General features: G+C 49.0%; 2 protein-coding genes across 2 annotated transcripts in view; both read left to right on the top strand.

Moving 5' to 3' along the window:
- LPCAT3 (lysophosphatidylcholine acyltransferase 3) overlaps positions 1-27,385 on the top strand; it is a 173,708-nt gene that overhangs the window by 6,258 nt on the left and 140,065 nt on the right.
- The window catches only part of LOC141105550 (adaptin ear-binding coat-associated protein 1-like), a gene marked incomplete in the record, with an annotated part of 35,537 nt that continues 15,904 nt past the window's right edge, over positions 7,753-27,385 (top strand). The window contains 4 exon segments of the mRNA XM_073595441.1: positions 7,753-7,910; positions 8,630-8,730; positions 17,786-17,890; positions 18,308-18,389. Of these exon segments, the coding sequence (XP_073451542.1) occupies positions 7,816-7,910; positions 8,630-8,730; positions 17,786-17,890; positions 18,308-18,389 (383 nt within the window).

Consider the following 27,385-nt stretch of genomic DNA (forward strand, 5'->3'; position numbering starts at 1 on the left):
ATACCCCCCCAGCAGGAATATTACACCGACACCCCCCAACATGAATATTATACCCATACTCCCCCCAACATGAATATTACACCCATACCCCCCCCAGCAGGAATATTACACCGACACCCCCCAACATGAATATTACACCCATACTCCCCCCCCCCCCCCCCAGCAGGAATATTACACCCATACTCCCCCAGCAGGAATATTACACCCATACTCCCCCCCCCCAAGCAGGAATATTACACCCATACTCCCCCAGCAGTAATATTGCATGACCCCCCCCCCCATCCTGACACTGATGTGGATCTCTACTGACCTGTTGTGTGCTGATAACAGGAATCCTGCTGCAGGTATCTGGGAACATTTCATAGCCAGCATCACTCTGTTCTCTCCTCCTATCCGCATGTTCTCTATCATCATATTGGCACACAACTCCTCTGATTGGCTCCTGCAAATTAAAAATTAATAATTAAAAAATGAAATACATAATATTATTATTAATCACTTCCCCGGGTGGCTGTCATATGACGCCCTGGACTTTCAGTGGAGATATCGGGGTGACGGGTGCAGCTGCCGGCATCATCCACATAACTTTGTTTTCTGCTGGTGATTCCCTCCAATGTAATCCCGCCATAGCGTCTGTTTAGCCGTATGCTTGCTTTTACAGGCAGTGAGAGGGGATGGGGTCCTCGAGGTGCTCGGGGTGAGGGGGACGGGTCCTCGGGGGGGGGAGGGGGGTGGGTCCTCAAGGTGTGTGGGGTGAGGGGGGTGAGCCCTCGGGGTGTTAGGGGTGAGCCCTCGGAGTGTTAGGGGTGAGGGGGTGAGCCCTCGGGGTGTTGGGGGTGAGGGGGGTGGGCCCTCGGGGTGTTGGGGGTGAGCCCTCGGGGTGTTAGGGGTGAGGGGGTGGGTCCTCAAGGTGTGTGGGGTGAGCCCTCGGGGTGTTAGGGGTGAGGGGGGTGGGCCCTCGGGGTGTTGAGGGTGAGGGGGGTGGGCCCTCGGGGTGTTAGGGTGAGGGGGGTGGTCCTCAAGGTGTGTGGGGTGAGCCCTCGGGGTGTTAGGGGTGAGGGGGGTGGGCCCTCGGGGTGTTAGGGGTGAGGGGGTGGGTCTCAAGGTGTGTGGGGTGAGCCCTCGGAGTGTTAGGGGTGAGGGGGGTGGGCCCTCGGGGTGTTAGGGTGAGGGGGGTGGGTCCTCGGAGTGTTAGGGGTGAGGGGGGTGGGCCCTCGGGGTGTTAGGGGTGAGGGGGTGGTCCTCGGGTGTTAGGGGTGAGGGGGGTGGGCCCTCGGGTGTTAGGGGTGAGGGGGTGGGCCCTCGGGGTGTTAGGGGTGAGGGGGTTGGGCCCTCGGGGTGTTAGGGGTGAGGGGGGTGGCCCTCGGGGTGTTAGGGGTGAGGGGGTGGGCCCTCGGGGTGTTAGGGGTGAGGGGGGTGGGTCCTCGGGGTGTTAGGGGTGAGGGGGGTGGGCCCTCGGGGTGTTTAGGGGTGAGGGGGGTGGGCCCTCGGGGTGTTAGGGGTGAGGGGGGTGGGCCCTCGGGGTGTTAGGGGTGAGGGGGGTGGGCCCTCGGGGTGTTAGGAGTGAGGGGGTGGGCCCTCGGGGTGTTAGGAGTGAGGGGGGTGGGCCTCGGGGTGTGTGGGGTGAGGGGGGTGGGCCTCGGGGTGTGTGGGGTGAGGGGGGTGAGCCCTCGGGGTGTGTGGGGTGAGGGGGTGAGCCCTCGGGGTGTGTGGGGTGAGGGGGGTGAGCCCTCGGGGTGTTAGGGGTGAGGGGGTTGGGTCCTCAAGGTGTGTGGGTGAGGGGGGTGGGCCCTCGGGGTGTTAGGGGTGAGGGGGGTGGGCCCTCGGGGTGTTAGGGGTGAGGGGGGTGGGCCCTCGGGGTGTTAGGAGTGAGGGGGGTGGGCCCTCGGGTGTTAGGAGTGAGGGGGGTGGGCCCTCGGGGTGTTAGGGGTGAGTGGGTTGGGTCCTCAAGGTGTTCAGGATTATAAAAAAAAATTATAATAAAAATGCTATAAATCTTTCCCGTTTTGTAGACGATATAACTTTTGCGCAAACCAATCAATATAAATTTATTGCAATTTTTATTACCAAAAAAAAAAATGTAGAAGAATATGAATATCGACCTAAACTGAGGGAAAAAAATGTGTTTTTTTTTAAATTGGGGATATTTATTATAGCAAAAAGTACAAAATATTGTGTTTTTTTATAGAATTGTCACTTTTTTTTTGTTTATAGAGTAAAAAAAAAAAAAAAAAACGCAGAGATGATCAAATATCACCAAAAAGAAAAGCTCTATTTGTGGGGAAAAAAGGACATCAATTTTGTTTGGGTACAACGTCGCACAACCGCGCAATTGTCAGTTAAAGAGGAGTTCCACCCAGGGGGGGGCCGTCACAAAAAAAGAATAAAAGTCAGCAGCTACAAATACTGCAGCTGCTGACTTTTAATTGGACACTTACCTGTCCCAGGGTCCAGCGATGCGGGGGGATCGAAACCCCCCCCCCCCCCCTCCGCTCGTCGGCATTTCAACTGTGGGCGCCAGGCTGTGGCTTCACAGCCTGGCACCCACTGCGCATGTGCGAGCAGCGCCGCGCACCGTGATTGGCCGCTCAATCACCTGGGACCTGTAATGGGTCCCAGATGATTGACAGGAGGGGAGGGAGCAGAGCGGAGCCCTTCCTGTGCCGAGGGGGAAGTGATGTCACCAGCCCAGGCACTGGAAGAGGCAGACTACGAGGGACCCCCTAGCAACAGGCATTTAGAGGTAAGTAAAAAAAAAATAAAAAAAAATATCCAAATGTTTTTTTGTTTTTTGTTTTAGAATTTTTGAGGTATTTTTGTTTTTTTGGGTGGAACCCCCACTATAAAGAGACGCAGTGCCGAATCGCAAAAAATGGCGCCGGTCATTCAGCAGCCAAATCTTCCGGGGTGAAGCGGTTAAAGCGTCGCCTACCAATGGAAAAATGAACACGGCTTGTCGCGGTTGTACAGACGCAGCGTGCAATTTTAAAGCGTGACGTGTTGGGTGTCTATTTACTCAGCATAACATCACCTTTTCTATTTTACCAAAAATTGGGTATTGTTGTATTAATGTTCAAAAAAAAAGTTGACTTTTCTTCCCCCCCTTACAGCAGAGTCCCTCCCCTTACAGCAGAGTCCCTCCCCTTACAGCAGAGTCCCCCCCTCTTACAGCAGAGCCTCCCCCTTACAGCAGAGTCCCCCTTCCTTACAGCAGAGTCCCTCCCCTTACAGCAGAGTCCCCCCTCCCTTACAGCAGAGTCCCTCCCCTTACAGCAGAGTCCCCCTCCCTTACAGCAGAGTCCCTCCCCTTACAGCAGAGTCCCTCCCCTTACAGTAGAGTCCCCCCCCCTTACAGCAGAGGTCCCTCCCCTTACAGCAGAGTCCCCCCTCCCTTACAGCAGAGCCCCCCCCTTACAGCAGAGTCCCCCCTCCCTTACAGCAGAGTCCCCCCTCCCTTACAGCAGAGTCCCTCCCCTTACAGCAGAGTCCCCCCTCCCTTACAGCAGAGTCCCCCTCCCTTACAGCAGAGTCCCTCCCCTTACAGCAGAGTCCCCCCTCCCCTTACAGCAGAGTCCCCCCTCCCTTACAGCAGAGTCCCCCCTCCCTTACAGCAGAGCCCCCCCCTTACAGCAGAGTCCCTCCCCTTACAGCAGAGTCCCCCCTCCCTTACAGCACAGTCCCCCCTCCCTTACAGCAGAGTCCCTCCCCTTACAGCAGAGTCCCCCCTCCCTTACAGCAGAGCCCCCCCCCTTACAGCAGAGTCCCTCCCCTTACAGCAGAGTCCCCCCTCCCTTACAGCAGAGCCCCCCCTTACAGCAGAGTCCCTCCCCTTACAGCAGAGTCCCCCCTCCATTACAGCACAGTCCCCCTCCCTTACAGCAGAGTCCCCCTCCCTTACAGCAGAGTCCCTCCCCTTACAGCAGAGTCCCCCCTCCCTTACAGCAGAGTCCCCCCTCCCTTACAGCAGAGTCCCCCTCCCTTACAGCAGAGTTCCTCCCCTTACAGCAGAGTCCCCCCTCCCTTACAGCAGAGTCCCCCTCCCTTACAGCAGAGTCCCTCCCCTTACAGCAGAGCCCCCCCCCTTACAGCAGAGTCCCTCCCCTTACAGCAGAGTCCCCCCTCCCTTACAGCACAGTCCCCCCTCCCTTACAGCAGAGTCCCTCCCCTTACAGCAGAGTCCCCCCTCCCTTACAGCAGAGCCCCCCCCCTTACAGCAGAGTCCCTCCCCTTACAGCAGAGTCCCCCCTCCCTTACAGCAGAGCCCCCCCTTACAGCAGAGTCCCTCCCCTTACAGCAGAGTCCCCCCTCCCTTACAGCACAGTCCCCCCTCCCTTACAGCAGAGTCCCCCTCCCTTACAGCAGAGTCCCTCCCCTTACAGCAGAGTCCCCCCTCCCTTACAGCAGAGTCCCCCCTCCCTTACAGCAGAGCCCCCCCCCTTACAGCAGAGCCCCCCCCCCTTACAGCAGAGTCCCTCCCCTTACAGCAGAGTCTCCCTCCCTTACAGCAGAGCCCCCCCCTCTTACAGCAGAGTCCCTCCCCTTACAGCAGAGTCCCCCCTCCCTTACAGCAGAGTCCCTCCCCTTACAGCAGAGTCCCTCCCCTTACAGTAGAGCCCCCCCTTACAGCAGAGTCTGCAGAGTTCCCCCTTACAGTGCAAGGAGGAACTCTGATGTAAGGGGGTCTTTAGTCACCAGAACCCCACCCCCGCCCCCCCAAATCAGAGTCCATAGAGATTCCGCTTACATTGTAAAGGGGAACTCTGAGAACACAGATTGAAGGGGGAAAGCTGGGAACTCTGATATGGGGGGAACACGGATCACCTTTTGCAGAGTGACCCCGCCCCCTTATTGTAGTCCCTCCGCCCTTACATCAGTGACCCCTCCCCCCTCAGACTAACCTGGTGGTGCTGTCCCTCACCTCCCCTCTGGTGCACCGTGCATCGTCCAATCAGACGCTCCTCTCCGGACTCCAGCGGCTCTGATCTCATCCAACATTCTCTTCTCCATAGTCCATCCGTCCCGGAGGCTCCCGCTCTTCACTCCTCTCAGACTCCTCCTCAGAGACTGCAGACATAGTACAGGAGATGATCAGAGACTGCAGACATAGTACAGGAGATGATCAGAGACTGCAGACATAGTACAGGAGATGATCAGAGACTGCAGACATAATACAGGAGATGATCAGAGATTGCAGACATAGTACAGGAGATGATCAGAGACTGCAGACATAGTACAGGAGATGATCAGAGACTGCAGACATAGTACAGGAGATGATCAGAGACTGCAGACATAGTACAGGAGATGATCAGAGACTGCAGACATAGTACAGGAGATGATCAGAGACTGCAGACATAATACAGGAGATGATCAGAGACTGCAGACATAATACAGGAGATGATCAGAGACTGCAGACATAATACAGGAGATGATCAGAGACTGCAGACATAGTACAGGAGATGATCAGAGACTGCAGACATAATACAGGAGATGATCAGAGACTGCAGACATAGTACAGGAGATGATCAGAGACTGCAGACATGATACAGGAGATGATCAGAGACTGCAGACATAATACAGGAGATGATCAGAGACTGCAAACATAATACAGGAGATGATCAGAGACTGCAGACATAATACAGGAGATGATCAGAGACTGCAGACATAGTACAGGAGATGATCAGAGACTGCAGACATAATACAGGAGATGATCAGAGACTGCAGACATAGTACAGGAGATGATCAGAGACTGCAGACATAATACAGGAGATGATCAGAGACTGCAGACATAGTACAGGAGATGATCAGAGACTGCAGACATGATACAGGAGATGATCAGAGACTGCAGACATAGTACAGGAGATGATCAGAGACTGCAGACATGATACAGGAGATGATCAGAGACTGCAGACATGATACAGGAGATGATCAGAGACTGCAGACATAATACAGGAGATGATCAGAGACTGCAGACATAATACAGGAGACGATCAGAGACTGCAGACATAATACAGGAGACGATCAGAGACTGCAGACATAATACAGGAGACGGTCAGAGACTGCAGACAGTACAGGAGATGATCAGAGACTGCAGACATAGTACAGGAGATGATCAGAGACTGCAGACATAATACAGGAGATGATCAGAGACTGCAGACATAATACAGGAGATGATCAGAGACTGCAGACATAGTACAGGAGATGATCAGAGACTGCAGACATAATACAGGAGATGATCAGAGACTGCAGACATAATACAGGAGATGATCAGAGACTGCAGACATAATACAGGAGATGATCAGAGACTGCAGACATAATACAGGAGATGATCAGAGACTGCAGACATAATACAGGAGATGATCAGACTGCAGACATAATACAGGAGATGGTCAGAGACTGCAGACATAGTACAAGAGATGATCAGAGACTGCAGACATAATACAGGAGATGATCAAAGACTGCAGACATAATACAGGAGATGATCAGAGACTGCAGACATAATACAGGAGATGATCAGAGACTGCAGACATAATACAGGAGATGATCAGACTGCAGACATAATACAGGAGATGGTCAGAGACTGCAGACATTAGTACAAGAGATGATCAGAGACTGCAGACATAATACAGGAGATGATCAAAGACTGCAGACATAGTACAGGAGATGATCAGAGACTGCAGACATGATACAGAGACGATCAGAGACTGCAGACATGATACAGGAGATGATCAGAGACTGCAGACATAATACAGGAGATGATCAGAGACTGCAGACATAGTACAGGAGATGATCAGAGACTGCAGACATGATACAGGAGACGATCAGAGACTGCAGACATGATACAGGAGACGATCAGAGACTGCAGACATGATACAGGAGACGATCAGAGACTGCAGACATGATACAGGAGACGATCAGAGACTGCAGACATAGTACAGGAGACGATCAGAGACTGCAGACATAATACAGGAGACGATCAGAGACTGCAGACATAGTACAGGAGATGATCAGAGACTGCAGACATAATACAGGAGATGATCAGAGACTGCAGACATGATACAGGAGATGATCAGAGACTGCAGACATAGTACAGGAGATGATCAGAGACTGCAGACATAATACAGGAGATGATCAGAGACTGCAGACATGGTACAGGAGACGATCAGAGACTGCAGACATAATACAGGAGATGATCAGAGACTGCAGACATAGTACAGGAGATGATCAGAGACTGCAGACATAGTACAGGAGATGATCAGAGACTGCAGACATAGTACAGGAGATGATCAGAGACTGCAGACATAGTACAGGAGATGATCAGAGACTGCAGACATAGTACAGGAGATGATCAGAGACTGCAGACATAGTACAGGAGATGATCAGAGACTGCAGACATAATACAGGAGATGATCAGAGACTGCAGACATAATACAGGAGATGATCAGAGACTGCAGACATAATACAGGAGATGATCAGAGACTGCAGACATAGTACAGGAGATGATCAGAGACTGCAGACATAATACAGGAGATGATCAGAGACTGCAGACATAGTACAGGAGATGATCGGTGATGAGGAGACAGCTGACATCAGAAGTTTCTCACACAGGTCAGGAAAGTGTCCGACGCTCTGTATATGGGGGGCGGGGTGTGGGCGGGTTGGGGCGGAGTTCTCTCCTCACTTTTTCAGAAATGGCGCCATGACGTTCCTCGGAGTCACGTGACGTCCCCGGGCTCTGATTGGTCGGCTCCCCGGATGTGGTCTCCATGGTGACGGGCGGAAGTCGGTCTGTCAGCTGATCGGTCGGGCGGAGTGAAGATGGCGGCGGAGGCGGAGTACGAGTCCGTACTGTGTGTGAAACCGGAGATCAGTGTGTACCGGATCCCACCCCGGGCCTCCAACCGGGGCTACAGGTACTACAATACTCCTCCCTCACCCGGGGGGACCCCGAACTACAACACCCCTCCATACCCATCCCCCACATCTCCCCAACCGGGGCTACAGGTACTACAATACTCCTCCCCCAACCGGGGGGCCCCGAACTACAACACCCCTCCATACCCCCAACCGGGGCTACAGGTACTACAACACCCCTCCATACCATCCCCCCAACCGGGGCTACAGGTACTACAATACTCTCCCCAACAGGAGGGACCCCGTACTACAACACCCCTCCAGCTTATACCCATCCCCCCACATCCTTATGACCAGAACTAAATGTGAGGGGGGGGGGGGCTCTGTACTACAACACCCCTCCACCTCATACAATCAATCATAGGTATCATCTGTACTACAACACCCCCCCCCCCCCCCCAATCCCACCAACCAGAGGAGAGGGGACCTCAGTACTACAATCCCCCTCCCTATGATCGGGGATAAAGAAGAGGGGGGGGACTCTGTACTATAACACCCCTTCATACCCCTCACCCACATCCTACTATCTGGGATACAAGTACTACAAAACCCCTCCATACCCACCTCAGGCCTCCAAGGGGGATACAGATTAGGGCGGAGCTCAGGGCTACAACACCCCTCCCCCCTCCATATCCACCCCTCCTCCAACCGGGGTACACAGGGGACTCTGATACTATAACCCCCTCCCCCGGGTGACTCCCCCTGTCTGTACTCTCAGGGCCTCGGACTGGAAGTTGGAAGAACCGGATTGGACGGGGAGGATGAGACTGACATCCAAGGGGAAGGTGGCCTTCATCAAACTGGAGGACAAGGTGACAGGTACTCCACCGGGGGAGGGGCTGTGTGTATATATATATCATCGGGGGAGGGGCTGTGTGTATATAATATCACCGGGGGAGGGGCTGTGTGTATATAATATCTCCGGGGGAGGGGCTGTGTGTATATAATATCACCGGGGGGGGGGCTGTGTGTATATAATATCACCGGGGGGGGGGGGCTGTGTGTATATAATATCACCGGGGGGGGGGCTGTGTGTATATAATATCACCGGGGGAGGGGCTGTGTGTGTATATCACCGGGGGAGGGGCTGTGTGTATATAATATCACCGGGGGAGGGGCTGTGTGTATATAATATCACCGGGGGAGGGGCTGTGTGTGTATATCACCGGGGGAGGGGCTGTGTGTATATAATATCACCGGGGGAGGGGCTGTGTGTATATAATATCACCGGGGGAGGGGCTGTGTGTGTGTATATCACCGGGGGAGGGGCTGTATGTAAAGTATCTCACAAAAGTCAGTACACCCCTAAGTGAAAATCTCCAAATTGGGCCCAATTAGCCATTTTCCCTCCCCCGGGGTCATGTGACTCCTTAGTGTTACAAGGTCTCAGGTGTGAATGGGGAGCAGGTGTGTTAAATTTGGTGTTATCGCTCTCACTCTCTCATACTGGTCACTGGAAGTACAACATGGAACCTCATGGCAAAGAACTCTCTGAGGATCTGAACCACTTGAGCCCCGGACCATTATGCTGCCTAAGGACCAGAGGTCTTTTTCCAATTTGGCACTGCGTCGCTTTAACTGCTAATTGCGCAGTCATGCAATGCTGTACCCAAACGAAATTTGCGTCCTTTTCTTCCCACAAATAGAGCTTTCTTTTGATGGTATTTGATCACCTCTGCCGTTTTTATTTTTTGCGCTATAAACGGAAAAAGACCGAAAATTTTGAAAAAAAATGATATTTTCTACTTTTTGTTATAAAAAAATTCCAATAAACTAAATTTTAGTCATACATTTAGGCCAAAATGTATTCAGCCACATGTCTTTGGTAAAAAAAAATGTCAATAAGTGTATATTTATTGGTTTGCGCAAAAGTTATAGCGCCTACAAACTAGGGTACATTTTCTGTAATTTACACAGCTTTTAGTTTATGACTGCCTATGTCGTTTCTTGAGGTGCTAAAATGGCAGGGCAGTACAAAACCCCCCCAAATGACCCCATTTTGGAAAGTAGACACCCCAAGGAAATTGCTGAGAGGCATGTTGAGCCCATTGAATATTTATTTTTTTTGTCCCAAGTGATTGAATAATGACAAAAAAAAAAAAAAAATTACAAAAAGTTGTCACTAAATGATATATTGCTCACACAGGCCATGCGCATATGTGGAATTGCACCCCAAAATACATTCTGTTGCTTCTCCTGAGTACGGGGATACCACATGTGTGGGACTTTTTGGGAGCCTAGCCGCGTACGGGACCCCGAAAACCAATCACCGCCTTCAGGATTTCTAAGGGCGTAAATTTTTGATTTCACTCTTCACTGCCTATCACAGTTTCGGAGGCCATGGAATGCCCAGGTGGCAAAAAACCCCCCCAAATGACCCCATTTTGGAAAGTAGACACCCCAAGCTATTTGCTGAGAGGCATGGTGAGTATTTTGCAGCTCTCATTTGTTTTTGAAAATGAAGAAAGACAAGAAAACTTTTTTTTTTTTTTTCTTTTTTCAATTTTCAACACTTTGTGACAAAAAGTGAGGTCTGCAAAATACTCACTATACCTCTCAGCAAATAGCTTGGGGTGTCTACTTTCCAAAATGGGGTCATTTGGGGGGGTTTTGTGCCACCTGGGCATTCCATGGCCTCCGAAACTGTGATAGGCAGTGAGGAGTGAAATCAAAAATTATGTTTTATCATGTTTGATTTTCAGGTATGCAATTTTTTATACTTTACCGTTTACTGTGCTTTATTGTTAACCATTTTTTTTGTCTTCAGGTACGCCATTCACGACTTTGACTGGTTATACCAGAATGATGCCTGCAGGTTTAGGTATCATCTTGGTATCATTCTTTTCAGCCAGCGGTCGGCTTTCATGTAAAAGCAATCCTAGCAGCCAATTAGCCTCTAGACTGCTTTTACAAGCAGTGGGAGGGAATGCCTGGGACGCTAGTATAGATCTGATCGGATCAGATATTGATCAGATACTATACCACTAAGGGAGGCGTATGCTGCGTGCGTGGGTATTAGCGGTACTGGCGCTAATCTGACGCTGCCTGGGGCGACGCATATCACCGCCGGGCGATCAGGGGGCTAAACCTTTATTCGGTAATAAACGTGACACTATAAAAAATAAACGAACTAACCAGCGTCACCCGTAACAGTTATACGGTGATCAGTGGTGAAAGGGTTAACTAGGGGGCAATCAAGGGGTTAAAACATTTATTAGATAGTATATGGGGGTCCCTGTCACTATAAAACGACGACGAACCTAAATATTTACCTCCCTAACTAGCGTCACCAGCGACACTAATACAGCGATCAGAAAAATGATCACTTAGTGACACTGGTGATGGGGGGTGATCAAGGGGTTAAAACTTTTTATTAGGGGGGGTTAGGGGGGTACCCTAGACCTAAAGGGGGCTAACAGTAACTGTCCTAACACAGTAACTGTCACAAACTGACACCAATGCAGTAATCAGAAAAAAAAAAAACAAAAAACTGCTTGGTGTCAGTGTGACCGGGGGGGGGGGCGATCGGGGGGGGATCGGGGTGTTTAGTGTGCCTGGCATGTTCTACTGTGTGTGTAATGTTTGTGCACTCACATTGCAGTCTTCTCTCCTCAGTGCCGGAACGGAAAATACCGAGCCGAGGAGAGATGACATCATTTCCTTTGCTGCTGTTTAGCATACAGCAGCAGAGAAATTATTCTATTGTCCAGCGGCGATCGCGAGGGGGGGGGGGGCACAAATGGATGGTCTCCCCCTCATCTCCGATCGCCGCTGGACAATAGCCGACCGCCTCAGGCACCGGGGGGGGGGTCCGATCGGACCCCCTGCCCGCAGGAAGCAGATTACGTATATGTACGTGATTCTGCCTGCCCGTGCCACCTTGCCGACGTAAATCGGCATGAGGCGGTCGTCAAGTGGTTAAAAAAAAAAAAAAGAATTGTCGCTCTACATGAAGATGGCCTAGGCTATAAGAAGATTGCCAAGACCCTGAAACTGAGCTGCAGCACGGTGGCCAAGACCATACAGCGGTATAACAGGACAGGTTCCACTCAGAACAGGCCTCGCCATGGTCCACCAAAGAAGTTGAGGTCACGTGATCAGCGTCATATCCAGAGGTTGTCTTTGGGAAATAGATGTATGAGTGCTGCCAGCATTGCTGCAGAGGTTGTAGGGGTGGGGGGTCAGCCTGTCAGTGCTCAGACCATACGCCGCACACTGCATTAAATTGGTCTGCATGGTTGTCGTCCCAGAAGGAAGCCTCTTCTAAAGATGATGCACAAGAAAGTCCGCAAACAGTTTGCTGAAGACAAGCAGACTAAGGAGATGGATTACTGGAACCATGTCCTGTGGTCTGATGAGACCAAGATAAATGTATTTGGTTCAGATGGTGACAAGCGTGTGTGGGGGCAACCAGGTGAGGAGGACAAAGACAAGTGTGTCTTGTCTACAGTCAAGCATGGTGGTGGGAGTGTCATGGTCTGGGGCTGCATGAGTGCTGCCGGCACTGGGGGGGCTACAGATCATTGAGGGAACCATGAATGCCAACATGTACTGTGATATACTGAAGCAGAGCATGATCCCCTCCCTTCAGAGACTGGACCGCAGGGCAGTATTCCAACATGATAACCACCCCAAACACACCTCCAAGACCACCACTGCCTTGCTAAAGAAGCTGAGGGTAAAGGTGATGGACTGGCCAAGCATGTCTCCAGACCTAAACCCTATTGATCATCTGTGGGACATCCTCAAACGGAAGGTGGAGGAGCGCAAGGTCTCTAACATCCACCAGCTCTGTGATGTCATCATGGAGGAGGGGAAGAGGACTCCAGTGACAACCTGTGAAGCTCTGGTGATCTCCATGCCCAAGAGGGTTAAGGCAGTGCTGGAAAATAATGGTGGCCACACAAAATATTGACACTTTGGGGCCAATTTGGAGATTTTCACTTAGGGGTGTACTGACTTTTGTTGCCAGCGGTTTAGACATTAATGGCTGTGTGTTGAGTTATTTTGAGGGGACAAGCTGTACACTCACTACTTTACATTGTAGACAAAGTGTCATTTCTTCAGTGTTGTCACATGAAAAGAGAGAAGAAAAGATTTACACAAATGTCACTGAGGGGTGTACTTACTTTTGTCAGATACTGTATATATCACTGAAGGGAGTCTTCTGATTTATTTATTTTTTTTAAAGCATTCCAGGCAGCAGTTCATCAATCAATTAGCCATTAACCCCATCAGTAGGCAATGGAAAGGAGGTTCTCACCCAATATGTGAGGGTACATGGCCCCGTCCATCATCCCTTTGATGCAGTGAAGTTGTCCTGTCCCCTTAGCAGAAAAATGCCCCCAAAACATAATGTTTCCACCTCCCATGTATGACGGTGGGGGATGGTGTTCTTGGGGGTCATAGGACCTCCATTGTATGACGGTAGGGGATGGTGTTCTTGGGGTCATAGGACCTCCATTGTATGACGGTGGGGGATGGTGTTCTTGGGGTCATAGGACCTCCATGTATGATGGTGGGGGATGGTGTTCTTGGGGGTTATAGGACCTCCATGTATGATGGTGGGGGATGGTGTTCTTGGGGTCATAGGACCTCCATGTATGACGGTGGGGGATGGTGTTCTTGGGGTCATAGGACCTCCATGTATGACGGTGGGGGATGGTGTTCTTGGGGTCATAGGACCTCCATGTATGGCGGTGGGGGATGGTGTTCTTGGGGTCATAGGACCTCCCATGTATGACGGTGGGGGATGGTGTTCTTGGGGGTCATAAGCAGCATTCCTCCTCCTCCGAACATGAGTTGAGTTGATGGTCTCCTCTGACCACAACACTTTCCCCCAGTTCTCCTCGGAATCATTTGATGTTCATTAGTGATCTTCAGACGGGCCTGTATATGTGATTTCCTGAGCAGGGGGACCTTGCGGGGGCTGCAGGATTTCAGTCGATCACGGTGTAGTGTGTTACCGATTGTTTTCTTGGTGACTATGGTCCCAGCTGAGATCATTGACAAGATTCTCCCGTGTAGTTCTGAGATGATTCCTCACCGTTCTCATGATCATTGAATCTCCACGAGGTGAGATCTTGTATGGAGCTCCAGACCGAGGGAGATCGATCGTTATTTTGTATTTCTTCCATTTGTGAATAATCCCACCAACTGTTGTCACCCTCTCACCAAGCTGCTTGGCGATGGTCTTGTAGCCCATTCCAGCCTTGTGTAGGTCTACAATCTTCTCCCTGACATCCTCGGACAGATCTTTGGTGTTGGCCATGTTGGAGAGATTGGAATCTGATTGATTCTGTGGACAGGTGACTTTTATACAGGTAACAAGCTGAGATTAGGAGCACTCCCTTTAAGAGAGAGAGAGAAGAGAAGAGTGCTCCTAATCTCAGCTCATTACCTGTATAGAAAACACCTGGGAGCCAGAAATCTTGCTGATTGATAGGCGACCAAACACTTATTTCACTCATTAAAATGCAAATCAATTTATACATTTTTTGAAATGCGCTTTTTTTCTGGATATTTTTGTTGTTGTTCTCTCGCTGTTATAATAAACCGACTGATCGTTTCTTTGTCAGTGGGGCAAACGTACAAAATCAGCAGCCAATCAAATACTTTTTTCCCCTCACTGTATATCTCACAATCCACCAATCCTGATGTACTGACGGCCGATCTCCTCTCTTGAGGCCCGAAAACACCAGAACAGTATAAAACCCCCCCCCCCAAAATCGCCCCTTTGGAAGTAGACAGTCCAATGTATTTAATAAGAGGCATGGCAAGTTTGTCATTAATTATTTTGGTAGATGAAAGGGGGGAAAACAAAAGTGTTTTTGATATATATATATATATATATATATATATATATATATATATATATATATATATATATATATATATATATATATATATATATATATATATATATATATATATATATATATATATAATAATTATTTATTTTTTAACACATTGGAATTGATTTACTAAAACGAGTGTAAAATCTGGTAGAGCCACGCATGGAAGCCGATCAGCTTCTAACTTCAGCCCCGGAATGTTTTGCCCCCTTGATGACCAGGCCGTGTTTTGCAATGCGGCACCGTGTTACTTTTAACCGACAATTGCGCGGTCGTGCGACTCTGTATCCAATAAAATTGATGTCCTTCCTTTTTTCTTCCCCCCCCCCCCTTTTGGTAGTATTTTATCGCCTCTGCGGGTTTTGTTTGTGTGTGTTGTGGTGTGTTTTTTTTTTTTTTATATTGCGCTATAAACAAAAGAAGACCGACAATTTTGATAAAAAAAAGTTTTACTTTCTGCTATAAAATATATGCAATAAAAAATGTAAAAAAAAAAAAAAAATCAAATTTCTTCATAAATTTAGGCCAATGTGTATTCTGCTAGATGTTTTTGGTAAAGTATGCACTGTCACTGTACTAATGACACTGGCAGGAAAGGAGTTATCACCAGGGGCGATCAAAGGGTTAAATGTGTCCCTACGGGGTGCTTACTAACTGTGTATGGGGGGGGGGGTGGTCTGGGTGAACAGAGATCCGTTTTCCTGCTTGGCAGAAACACACAATCTCCTCCCATGTTCTTCTCTGTCAGAACGGTGATCTGCCTCTCCCGGGAACGACAATCGTGGGTTGGTGGTCGGTGGATATCGGGTCCGCTGGACCTGCTGATTCATTCCCTGTGCGCAAATGCATCTCTGGCTCAACCCCCCCCCCCCTGCCGTAGATATTGCACGAAATGCCATACAGGTACGTCATTTTGCGCAATAGAGCCGACTTGCCGCAGTGTATATATGCGGTCGGGTCGGCTAATGGCTAAGCTTTGACAATAAGTTACAATCACACTGAACGCGGGTTTGAAATCGTGCATTTCAGTGGGAGGTCTGGGGGGGGATTTGAAAGACATCTGTTGCAGGTTCATGCACAGATGCCCATTAATATCGCCCCGCTTGATCACCCTCCCCCCGAAGTCCCCAAAAGTAGTGCAGGAACTACTTTTAGAAATTGGTGCACCCATTGGGACGGTGCTGTTGCTGGCAATAGGCTGCGATTTGACATGTCAAATTGCGCCAATGTGAACGGGGGGGGGGGGGGGTCTAAAACCTGGAAGCTGATTGGTTTCTATGCACAGCTGCACCAGATTTTGCGCTCTCCAGTTTTAGTAAATCGACACCAATAGTGACCAGAGAAATGTAATCCAAAGCTGTACTACTCTGGGGAAGTAGGGGTGCAACGGATCAAAAAACTCACGGTTCGGATCGTTCCTCGGATCAGGAGTCACGGTTTGGATCATTTTTGGATCAACAAAAAAAAAATCTCCCCCACTGTAATATCCACAATCTCCCTATTGGCAGGGTGTGGCAGGGCGTTGCAGAGTATTGGCAGGGCGTTGCAGAGTATTGGCAGGGCATTGCAGAGTATTGGCAGGGCATTGCAGCAGGGCATTGCAGAGTATTGTGAGCGCATTGCAGCAGGGTGTTGCAGAGTATTGCAGGGTATTGGCGGGTATATTGGCAGGGCATGGCAGGGCATTGCAGAGTATTGGCAGGGCATTGCAGAGTATTGGCAGGGCGTTGCAGAGTATTGGCAGGGCGTTGCAGAGTATTGGCAGGGCGTTGCAGAGTATTGGCAGGGCGTTGCAGAGTATTGGCAGGGCGTTGCAGAGTATTGGCAGGGCGTTGCAGAGTATTGGCAGGGCGTTGCAGAGTATTGGCAGGGCATTGCAGCAGGGCATTGCAGAGTATTGTGAGCGCATTGCAGCAGGGTGTTGCAGAGTATTGCAGGGTATTGGCGGGTATATTGGCAGGGCATGGCAGGGCATTGCAGAGTATTGGCAGGGCGTTGCAGAGTATTGGCAGGGCGTTGCAGAGTATTGGCAGGGCGTTGCAGAGTATTGGCAGGGCGTTGCAGAGTATTGGCAGGGCGTTGCAGAGTATTGGCAGGGCATTGCAGAGTATTGGCAGGGCATTGCAGAGTATTGGCAGGGCATTGCAGCAGGGCATTGCAGAGTATTGTGAGCGCATTGCAGCAGGGTGTTGCAGAGTATTGTCAGGGTATGGAAGAGTATTGGCAGGGCATTGCAGAGTATTGGCACTGCTGCCATCCGATCTCTCCCCTCCACTGTACAGATCAGTACACAGAGGGGAGAGAGGAACCGGCGTCATGACATGACGCCGGTTTGTTACAAGTGATCGCTCCGTCATTTGACGGAGCGATCACGTGCTAAACGGCCGCCGGGTGCACCAAGATGGCCACCGCTCCGGAGCTAGGCCGAAGCCGCGGCCTTTCCTATGGCCGAGGCCACAGAGCGCTCCACGGATCGCGGGTGTCCCGTATGGATCAACCATCAAGGATTGGATCGCGGATCGATGACGATCCGTTGCACCCCTATGGGGAAGCGTGTGGGTTTTTTTTTTGTTTTTTTTTTTTCTCTCCTTTTCTTACACATGATTGCTTATTCTTGTGAATTTCACTGTTCTAAGCAACCATTTTTACTGAAAACTGATTCATTCAGTGTTTACTTATGTGTTGCTCTCCTGTGATTGGCCACAGCTAATCACACAGTACAGATGGACTGTGATTGGCCCTGTCTGTACCATGTGATGACTGTGACCAGTCATAGAGATCAACACAATAGTACACAGTGAAAGCCATCCTTTGTGTACAAATGTCGTGGTCTGCTGTGATTGGTCACAGTGATCAGTCATCCGGGTGTCAGATTGCCTTCCCTGCAGTCTTCTTTCCTGTACTTCCTATGGGTGGCGCTGTCTTCTCTGTGTGTGTGTGTGTGTGTGTGTGTGTGTGGTGTGTGTGTATAAATTTTGCTGTATCCAAATGTCCACATTGATGGTTATTTTCTCCATCAGGGGAACTCTTCGCTCAGGCTCCGGTAGACCAATTTCCTGGAATCGCGGTGGAAACCGTCACCGACTCCAGCCGCTACTTTGTGCTCAGAATTCAAGATGGGAATGGTGAGAGAAACGACCGATTTGTAATAAAGTGATAATATCCTCTTCTAACAATCTGTGCACACCGATCTCAGTTTGGTCTGAAGCTTTTGAGGCCAGAGGAGAGATTTGGGGTCTAATAGGCTCCAGATCTCTCCATAAAGAGGACCTGTCACGGCCCTCGCTGTCACAAGGGATGTTCTTCTTCATTTCTTTGTGACGGAAATGAAATGTATTCTTTATAATTAATGGAAAAACATAACAAGGGTCTGGTGACTGTATAGTAACACTGAGAGTTCTTATTGCAGGAATTTTGATCAAAGGGTAGCCGGGGGTGGGGGTGGGGGTGGGGGGAGGGGTGCTGTAGGGATATATGGAATTGGTCATTTTATCAGAAATGAAAGTTATGTTTTTAACTGCTTCTTTCTTATAAACCACCAGGGAGGAGCGCATTTATCGGTATCGGCTTCTCTGATCGGGGGGACGCGTTTGACTTCAATGTATCATTACAGGATCACTTCAAGTAAGTGCCGGACTGACGCAGCGAGATTTGGTATTCACGTTCCCCTAATCTTCTATGCTAAGAAAGCAAAAGGAAGAAAAAGTGTGTGTTAGGAAAAAAAAAAAACAATATAAAATAAATAAAAAATAATTTAAAATAATTTTCTTTATCGTACATCACGGGACACAGAGCACCATAGTAATGACTACCCTGTTTCCCCGAAAATAAGACCTAGCGCGATTGTCGGTGATGGCTGCAATATAAGTCCTACCCCCCCCAAATAAGCCCTAGTTAAAGTCCTTGTAGGGCTTATTTTCGGGGAAACAGGGTAGGGCTTATTTGGGGGGTAGGGCTTATATTGCAGCCATCACCGACAATCACGCTAGGTCTTATTTTCGGGGAAACAGGGTATCTGGGTTTATATGCTACCTTTAGGTGATTGGACACTGGCAACCAATGGTAAGAAGGTTCCTCCCATACAGGAGGAAGTACCTTTAGTTTTTTTGTCAGTGTCTTGAAGGTGATGGTCACGGCTGTGAAAGCTCTTTATTCAGATAATGTCCCAGTGAGGATGTTCTAATCGGATCCATTCAGATGGCATATCATGCTAAAGTGGATGGTACCCGAGTCCTGGTTCAAGAACGGGGTCTTGCCTGTAATGTTTCCTTATGGAGGCTGGACCCTTGTGATCTGGTATTCCTGGTCTTTTATTTGCCCAAGGAAACCTAAAGGGTGCTTTACAGGTCCAGGGGTGTGGACCCTAAAACAAAAGGGGACCCAGTCTCTGAAGGTCCTCAGTGGCATTGCCCGCGGTGATAGGGGAAGATTGGGCCTATCTCAGGCTCTGCTGCGAGGACCGGTGAGTGCTTCCTTTGGAGGCCCCTTTGTATTACATTATTTACATAAGTAATGTTATGCCAGATTGCATGCCAGATTGTAGTGCCTTTTGTGTCCACTGTGTGGTTTCCGGAGAGCGGTTGCACAGACTAGGTTCCCTGTTGTGGACCGTGCGTAGGGGCGCGTGCATGCAGGTAGCGTGCACGTGCAGACGGCGCCTGCAACCCGCTCCCTCCTTCGCGCGCTCTAGTGCGTGGGATGGCGGCATCGCGGCCACGTGTTTCCCGCAGGCGTGCGCAGTAAGTCTCGGGCGTGCGTACGTCACGTGACGACGCACGCATAGGGAAGTCAGGCGCCTGCGTGTGTCAGACTGTTCGCTGAGGCTCAGAGGAGCCAGGAGCGGGGCACGTGAGTCAGGCATTTGCAAACTTTGTAAGGAGGCTCTAGTAGGCTTTGTATACAGCCATATAGAACTGTAAGTTTCCTCTAATCTTGTAAGCATGTCTTCCAGAAAACGAGGTGCAGGGAACAGGATTAATCCAGAGGGTTAAAGTGACTCCTTCAAAAACAGGAGATCAACCTCAGGCTGTTGCAGCACCTGTCTCCCCTGAAAGACCTGTGGCATTTGGCCTGGCTGAGCCATTGCATTTTCCAGGCATTGTGGCCACCACCAATATCCCTGCTTCGGCTTATGTTACTAAGGATGACTTAACGTCAGCTCTCGCTGGTCTTGAAGGCAAAATAGCGGGTATGATTGCCTTAGTAACACAGGGATGGAAGAAACGAAATAATCTCCCTCTCCTGAGCCTGGTCCCAGTGCTGAGTCACTTGAGCACCAGGACTCCTTTAGCCAATTGGGTCCTTGTGATTTGGATCCTGAATGGGCAGAGGATTTTGAGGAGGTGGCCATAGGGGGATAAAGATGCCGAAGCAGAGGAGTCCTCAGCGGGGGACTCGGGTTCGGAGGAACCATTGACGGCTTTGCAATCCCAAAAGCTGTTTATCCAGTCTTTAACCCAAATGGTAAGAGCAGGTTTGAAGTTGCCCCCCCTGTACAAGGGCCAGAAATTTCCTGTTCTACATTGGGATCCTTGCGACCTCTGCAAGGTTCTCAGGTGTTTCCTGTGCATCCATTATTGGAGCAATTGATTTACGCTGATTGGGAACATCCAGACAGAAAATACTTACCTCCTAAAAGGGTTTCTTTTTTGTACCCGATGGAGGAAAAGTTCAAAAAAAGGTGGGATACACCTTTTGGTGGATGCGGCTATTTCTTCAGTAAATAAAAGCTTAACCTGTCCAGTGGATGATGCCCAAAGGGTTTAAAGACCCAGCAGATAAAAAGCTGGAATCTTTGCTAAAGGCCTCCTTTTGCGGTGGCCGGATCAGCAGTACAACCGGCTGTTGCGACTATTGGGTTCTGTCAATCCCTGAAGGACCGTTTTAAAAGACTGGTCAGGAACCTACCTGTTCAGGAGGAATATTCTGATGAATTGACAGAACTTCCTCGTGTTTTGTGTTTTGCAATAGACGCATTAAAAGACTCAATCCAGCAGATGTCTCGCTTTGCGCTACTCTCAGTGCTACTCCACAGAGTTTTGTGGTTAAAGAACTGGTCAGCCGAGATGCCATGCAAAAGGCTACTTGCAGCTTTTCCCTTTCATGGGGAACGTTTGTTTGGAGAAGATCTGGATAAGTATATCCAAAAGATCTCTGGAGGAAAGAGCTCCTTGCTTCCTATGAAAAGAAGGAATAAGCAGCCTTCCTTTTTAAAAGTGGTGTTCCGGCCGAAATTATACTTTTTCAATAAAAATACCCCTATAATACACAAGCCTAATGTATTCTAGTAAAGTTAGTCTGTAAACTAAGGTCTGTTTTGTTAGTTTATAGCAGTAGTTTTGTTATTTTATAAACTTACAGCAGGCCGTGGGCATCTGAAGCCAGACTGTATTTCTTCCGGGATCTCATCCTTGCAGATCTCGCACATGCTCAGTGCAGCACAAGCAGTTTAATAGGTTTCAGGTCAGGTTTCCATAGCAACGGCAGTGTCAGAGGAAGTTGCCGCCCCTTCCCTGAAGGCATTGCAAACAGGAAATGATGCGATGGGCCGCGGCCAGGTATACAGTAAGTGCTAAGAAAAAAATGTAAAACTATCCAATTCATTTACAGTGCACAGTTTAGTGAGGGATGCTGAAGAGTTGTAAAAGTGGGTGGAACTCCACTTTAAGACTCCGAACGCTCCTGGGCCAGGTGCATCTTCTCCCAAGAAGTATCGACGGCCTCAACCACCTGCCTTTTTAAAAGACCTGGGGGTCAGAAAAGAACTTGGACTCAGAAGCCGAATAAGGTCAATACCAAGTCCTCCTTGTGAAGGGGCGCCCTCACTAGTACAAGTGGGGGGGGGGGGGGGGGGCAGACTGCGGCGGTTCGCAGATGCTTGGGCAGGGTGGGTGCAGGACAAGTGGGTTATCTCCACTATAACGCAGGGCTACAAAATAGTTTTTTCCCCCAAATCGAGATCAAGAGTTCCTTCGCATCTACAAAAGAAGAAAAACCTATTCCTAGCCTTAGAACATCTAAAAAGGCAAAGGGTGATTATCAAGGTTCCGCACAAAGAAAAGTTTAAGGGGTTTTATTCAAACCTATTCAGTGCCGAAGCCAAATGGGGAAGTAAGGCCCATTCTGGACCTCAAATCCATCCAATTCCTTTCTAAAAGTGCGAACCTTCCAGATGGAATCGGTTCGTTCAGTAATAGCATCTCTAAGAAAAGGGGACTATTTAGCATCCATAGACATCAAGGATGCATACCTTCATGTGCCGATTGTCGGCCAACATCAAAGGTTTCTACGCTTCCCAGTGGAAGAGTGTCATTTCCAGTTTGTAGCACTACCGTTCGGTCTGGCTACGGCCCCTCGAGTCTTCACAAAGGTGTTGGCTCCGGTATTGGCCTCTCTAAGGTCTCAGAAGATATCGGTGATAGGATATCTGAACGACCTTCTGTTTGAAGGACCAGTCCTATTCTACCCTGATGGAGAACGTTTCAACTACAGTTCATGTTCTGAGATGCCTAGGTTGGGTTGGATTCTGAATATGGACAAATCAGCTCTTCATCCAGTTCAAATCTTGACATATCTAGGCTTGATCCTGGATATGACCCAGGAAAGGGTGTTTTTACCCCCCTTGAAGGTCGGCTCAATAGTGGAGCTGGTCAGGAAAGTTTTAAAGGATATAAAGACCCTCAATTCGATTATGCATGAGACTGCTGGGGAAGATGGTGTCATCTTTCAGCGCAGTTCCTTATGTGCAGTTTCACTCCAGGTTCTTCCAGAGAACAATCCTGGAGGCTTGGGACAAGTCTGTCCTAACCTTGGCTCATCCAATATCTCTATCCCCAAAGGTAAAACAGGACCTCTCTTGGTGGTCAAAGACCAGCAACTTAAAAAATGGGAAGTCCTTTCCACCAGTAACTTGGAAGGTGGTAACTTCAGACGCCAGTCGTCTCGGCTGGGGAGCAGTATTGGAAGAGGCGTCCGTACAGGGAAAATGGTCCCAGGTAGAAAAAAACCTTACCAATCAATCTGTTGGAAATCAGAGCAGCTCGCTTGGCCCTCATATTCTGGACGGCCAGGCTGCGGGGGTCTCCGGTCAGAGTCCAGTCCGACAATTCCACAGTGGTGGCATACATCAACCACCAAGGGGGTACCCGGAGCTGGGCAACCCAAAAAGAAATCATATACTGACTTGGGCAGAGAGACACGTGCCATATCTGTCGGCAGTCTATATTCCGGGGGTGGACAATTGGCAGGCAGACTACCTAAGTCGTCAGCAGTTGTTGCCAGGGGAATGGTCCCTCCACCCCGAAGTTTTTTCCTTCAAATATGCCAGCGTTGGGGGGGATACCAGAAGTGGATCTCCAGGCATCCAGGTTCAATGCCAAGGTGGACAGCTTTGTATCCAGAACCAGGGATCCACTTGCCGTGGGGACGGGTGCATTGGTGGTTGCCTGGGATCGGTATTCTCTAATTTATGCCTTTCCTCCGATCCAGATGCTGCCGCACCTGTTACGCAGGATACAGATGGAGCAGAAAACAGTAATTCTGGTGGCCCCACGGTGGCCAAGGAGGTCTTGGTATTCACAGATTGTGAGGATGGCAGTAGGAGACCCATTGTGTCTTCCATTCCGCCCAGACCTACTGTCCCAAGGTCCAATATACCATCCTTCTTTACGGTCGCTGAATTTGATGGCATGGCTATTGAGACCAGAGTACTAAAAGACCGTGGTATCAGTGGTTCTGTTCTGGCTACTTTGAAAAATGCTACCCTGTTTCCCCGAAAATAAGCCCTACCCTGAAAATAAGACCTACAAGGACTTTAACTAGGGCTTATTTGGGGGGTGGGGCTTATATTGCAGCCATCACCGACAATCACACTAGGTCTTATTTTCGGGGAAACAGGGTAGGAAGCCACTGTCTAGAAAAATTTACCATAGAGTCTGGAAGTCATACATCTCATGGTGTGAGAAGAGAAGATGGCACCCTCGCAAGTATACAATTGGGAGGGTTCTTGCCTTCCTGCAAGCAGGAATTGACTTAACCACTTCCCGCCCGGCCTATAGCGGATTGACGTCCGGGAAGTGGCTCCATTATCCTGACTGGGCGTCATATGACGTCCAGCAGTATAACATGCCGCCGCGTGCCCGCGGGGCTGCGCATCACGGCGATCGTTGGAGCGGTGTGTCAGTCTGACACACCGCTCCACCGATCTTGGTAAAGAGCCTCTGGCGGAGGCTCTTTACCATGTGATCAGCCGTGTCCAATCACGGCTGATCACGATGTCAATAGAAAGAGCCGTTGATCGGCTTTTCCTCACTCGCTTCTGACAGACGCGAGTACAGGAGAGCCGATCGGCAGCTCTCCTGACAGTGGGGGGTCTGAGCTGATTGTTTATCAGCGCAGCCCCCCCTCAGATGACCCCACTGGACCACCAGGGATCGCCACTAGGACCACCAGGGAAGGGGCAACATGTGGATGGCCAGGTATGTACCCCATGGCCATCCACATGTGCCAATCAGTGCCCACAAATGGGCACTGATTGGCAACATAATATTGCCTAGATGCCCTGCAGTGCCACCTGTCAGTGCCCATCCGTGCCACCCCTTAGTGCCACCCCTAAGTACCCATCGGTGCCCGTCAGTGCCATCTCATCAGTGCCACCTCATCAGTGCCAGTCCGTGCAGCCATATCAGTGCCCATCATTGAAGAAGAAAACGTACTTATTTACAAAAAATTTTAACAGAAACAAAGAAAAACTTTGTTTTTTTTCAAAATTTTCGGTCTTTTTTTATTTGTTGCGCAAAAAATAAAACCCGCAGAGGTGATCAAATACCACCAAAAGAAATCTCTATTCGTAAGGAAAAAATTATAAAAAAATTGTTTGGGTACAGTGTAGCAGGACCGCGCAATTTTCCTTCAGATTGTGACAGCGCTGAAAGCTGAAAATTGGCCTGGGCGGGAAGGTGTCTAAGTGCCCGATATTGAAGTGGTTAAACTTGTCCTTAGAAACCATTAAAGGACAGATTTCGGCCTTATCGTTTTTTTTTTCCAGAGGCCAATTGCGTCTCATTCGTTGGTATGAACCTTTTATCAAGGGAGTACTACATTTAAGGCCACCAATTAGACCGCCCTTGTGCCCATGGGACTTGAACTTAGTGCTTTCAGCTCTACAGAGTCAACCCTTTGAGCCTATTAAGCGTATTCCTTTGATCCTACTGACTAGGAAATAGTTTTTTTTTGGTGGCTATAACCTCAGCAAGAAGGGTCTCGGAGTTGGCCGCCCTTTCTTTTGAGAAACCTTTTCTGTTTGTTCATCAGGACAAGGTGGTAATGCGACCCCGTCCGGAGTTTTTCACTTAAATCAGGATATCGTTTTACCTTCCTTCTTTCCTAACCCTAAATCTAAGGAGGAAAGATTGCTCCATTCACTGGATGTGGTGAGAGCTGTCAAGGTTAACTTGGATATGTCAGCCCCTTTTCGGAAATCTGACTACTTTTTTTTTGTTCTGCCCGAGGGTCCTAAGGACAGGCAGCAGCTAGTTCTACAATCTCTAGGTGGATTCGTCGGGTCAGTATCCAAGCCTATGAGTTGAAACACAAGGTTCCACCTCGATATCTCAAGGCTCACTCTACCAGAGGAATTAGTACATCATGGGCAGTACGCCAACAGGTGTCGATTGGCTCAGGTTTGCAAAGCGGCCGCTTGGTCTTTGGTTCATACATTCACCAGGTTTTACCGATTGGATGTTAGATCTCAAAAGGAGACAGTTTTTGGCCAGAGCGTGCTGCAAGCAGCTTTTATAATTTGGAGCCTAAAATAAAGGGGGTTTGGTGTGTTCCCTCCCCTCAAAGGCATTGCTTTAGGACATCCCACATAGTCATTACTATGGTGCTCTGTGTCCCGTGATGTACAATAAAGAAAAATGGATTTTTAAAACGGCTTACCAGTAAAATCCTTTTTACTGGTACATCACGGGACACAGAGGTCCCTCCCCTCTTTTTCTGGGATCGTCATCGCTTGCTTAAAAAAAACAAGGTACTTCCTGTATGGGAGGGGTTATATGGGAGGAACCTTCTTACTATTGGTTGCCAGTGTCCAATCACCTAAAGGTAGCATATAAACCCAGGTAGTCATTACTATGGTGCTCCGTGTCCCGTGATGTACTCCAAGAAATGGATTTTACAGGTAAGCTGTTTTAAAAATCCATTTTTTCATTCCCCCCCCCCCCCCCCCCCGTATATATTCATATCGACATACAAGCAACATGCTTGCATACGTATCAACGGACACACCCCATAGCTACATACGTACATATCAACATAATAAATAAAATATATGTATTTTATCTCAGAAAAGTAAGTACACCCCTCAGTGACATTTGTGTAAATCTTTTCTTCTATCTTTTCATGTGACAACACTGAAGAAATGACACTTGTCTACAATGTAAAGTAGTGAGTGTACAGCTTGTATAACAGTGTAAATTTGCTGTCCCCTCAAAATAACTCAACACACAGCCATTAATGTCTAAACCACTGGCAACAAAAGTCAGTACACCCCTAAGTGAAAATAGGGTCGTTATCATGTTGGAATACTGCCCTGCGGTCCAGTCTCTGAAGGGAGGGGATCATGCTCTGCTTCAGTATGTCACAGTACATGTTGGCATTCATGGTTCCCTCAATGATCTGTAGCCCTCCAGTGCCGGCAGCACTCATGCAGCCCCAGACCATGACACCCCCACCACCATGCTTGACTGTAGACAAGACACACTTGTCTTTGTACTCCTCACCTGGTGGATGCCCACCCAGGACCACCAGGGATGCCCACCACTAGTCACCACCAGGTATGCCACATGGGATGCCCACCACTAGTCACCACCAGGTATGCCACATGGGATGCCCACCACTAGTCACGTCCAGGTATGCCACCCATGGCCACCAATCAATGCCCACAATTGATGCCTGCCAATCAGTGATGTACATCAGTGCCACCTATCAGTGCCCATCCATGCCTATCAGTGCCGCCTATGTGTACCTATCAGTGCCTGTCAGTGCAGCCCCATCAGTGAAGAAGACTTAATTATTTACAAAGTTTATTTGTTTAGCAGAAAATAAAAACCCCCCCAGAGGTGAGGAAATACCACCAAAAGAAAACTCCATTTGTGGGAAGAAAATGATAACAATGTAGTTTGTGTACAGTGTTGTATGACCGCGTAATTGTCATTCAAAGTGCGACAGCGCTGAAAGCTGAAAATGGTCTGGGCGGGAAGGTGTATACGTGCCCCCCGGTATTGAAGGGGTTAACCTGCAGGGCAGACTTTTTTTTTTTTTTTTTTTTTTTTTTTATGCAGTTTATTACCGCTTTAAGACTTGATGTGTTTGGTATCTATTTACTCTATGCAACCTCATCTTTTATATTGTACCAAAAAAAAATGATATAAAATTTGGGCTCTTTTTTTTTTGTTTGTTTTTTTTTTGACTTGAAAAATCTTCATTTGATGAATAGCTGTTCAAATATCCTACCACAATAAAAAATAGAAACATCCACCATTTTATTCTCCAGGGGTTACAGTATTTTCTAGCAAATACTTGCCTCCTTTATGCAGTTTGGTTTTGCACAGAGTGGCCCT

This window comes from Aquarana catesbeiana, linkage group LG08 (genome assembly GCF_042186555.1).
Source record: "Aquarana catesbeiana isolate 2022-GZ linkage group LG08, ASM4218655v1, whole genome shotgun sequence".
Taxonomy (NCBI): Eukaryota; Metazoa; Chordata; class Amphibia; order Anura; family Ranidae; genus Aquarana; species Aquarana catesbeiana.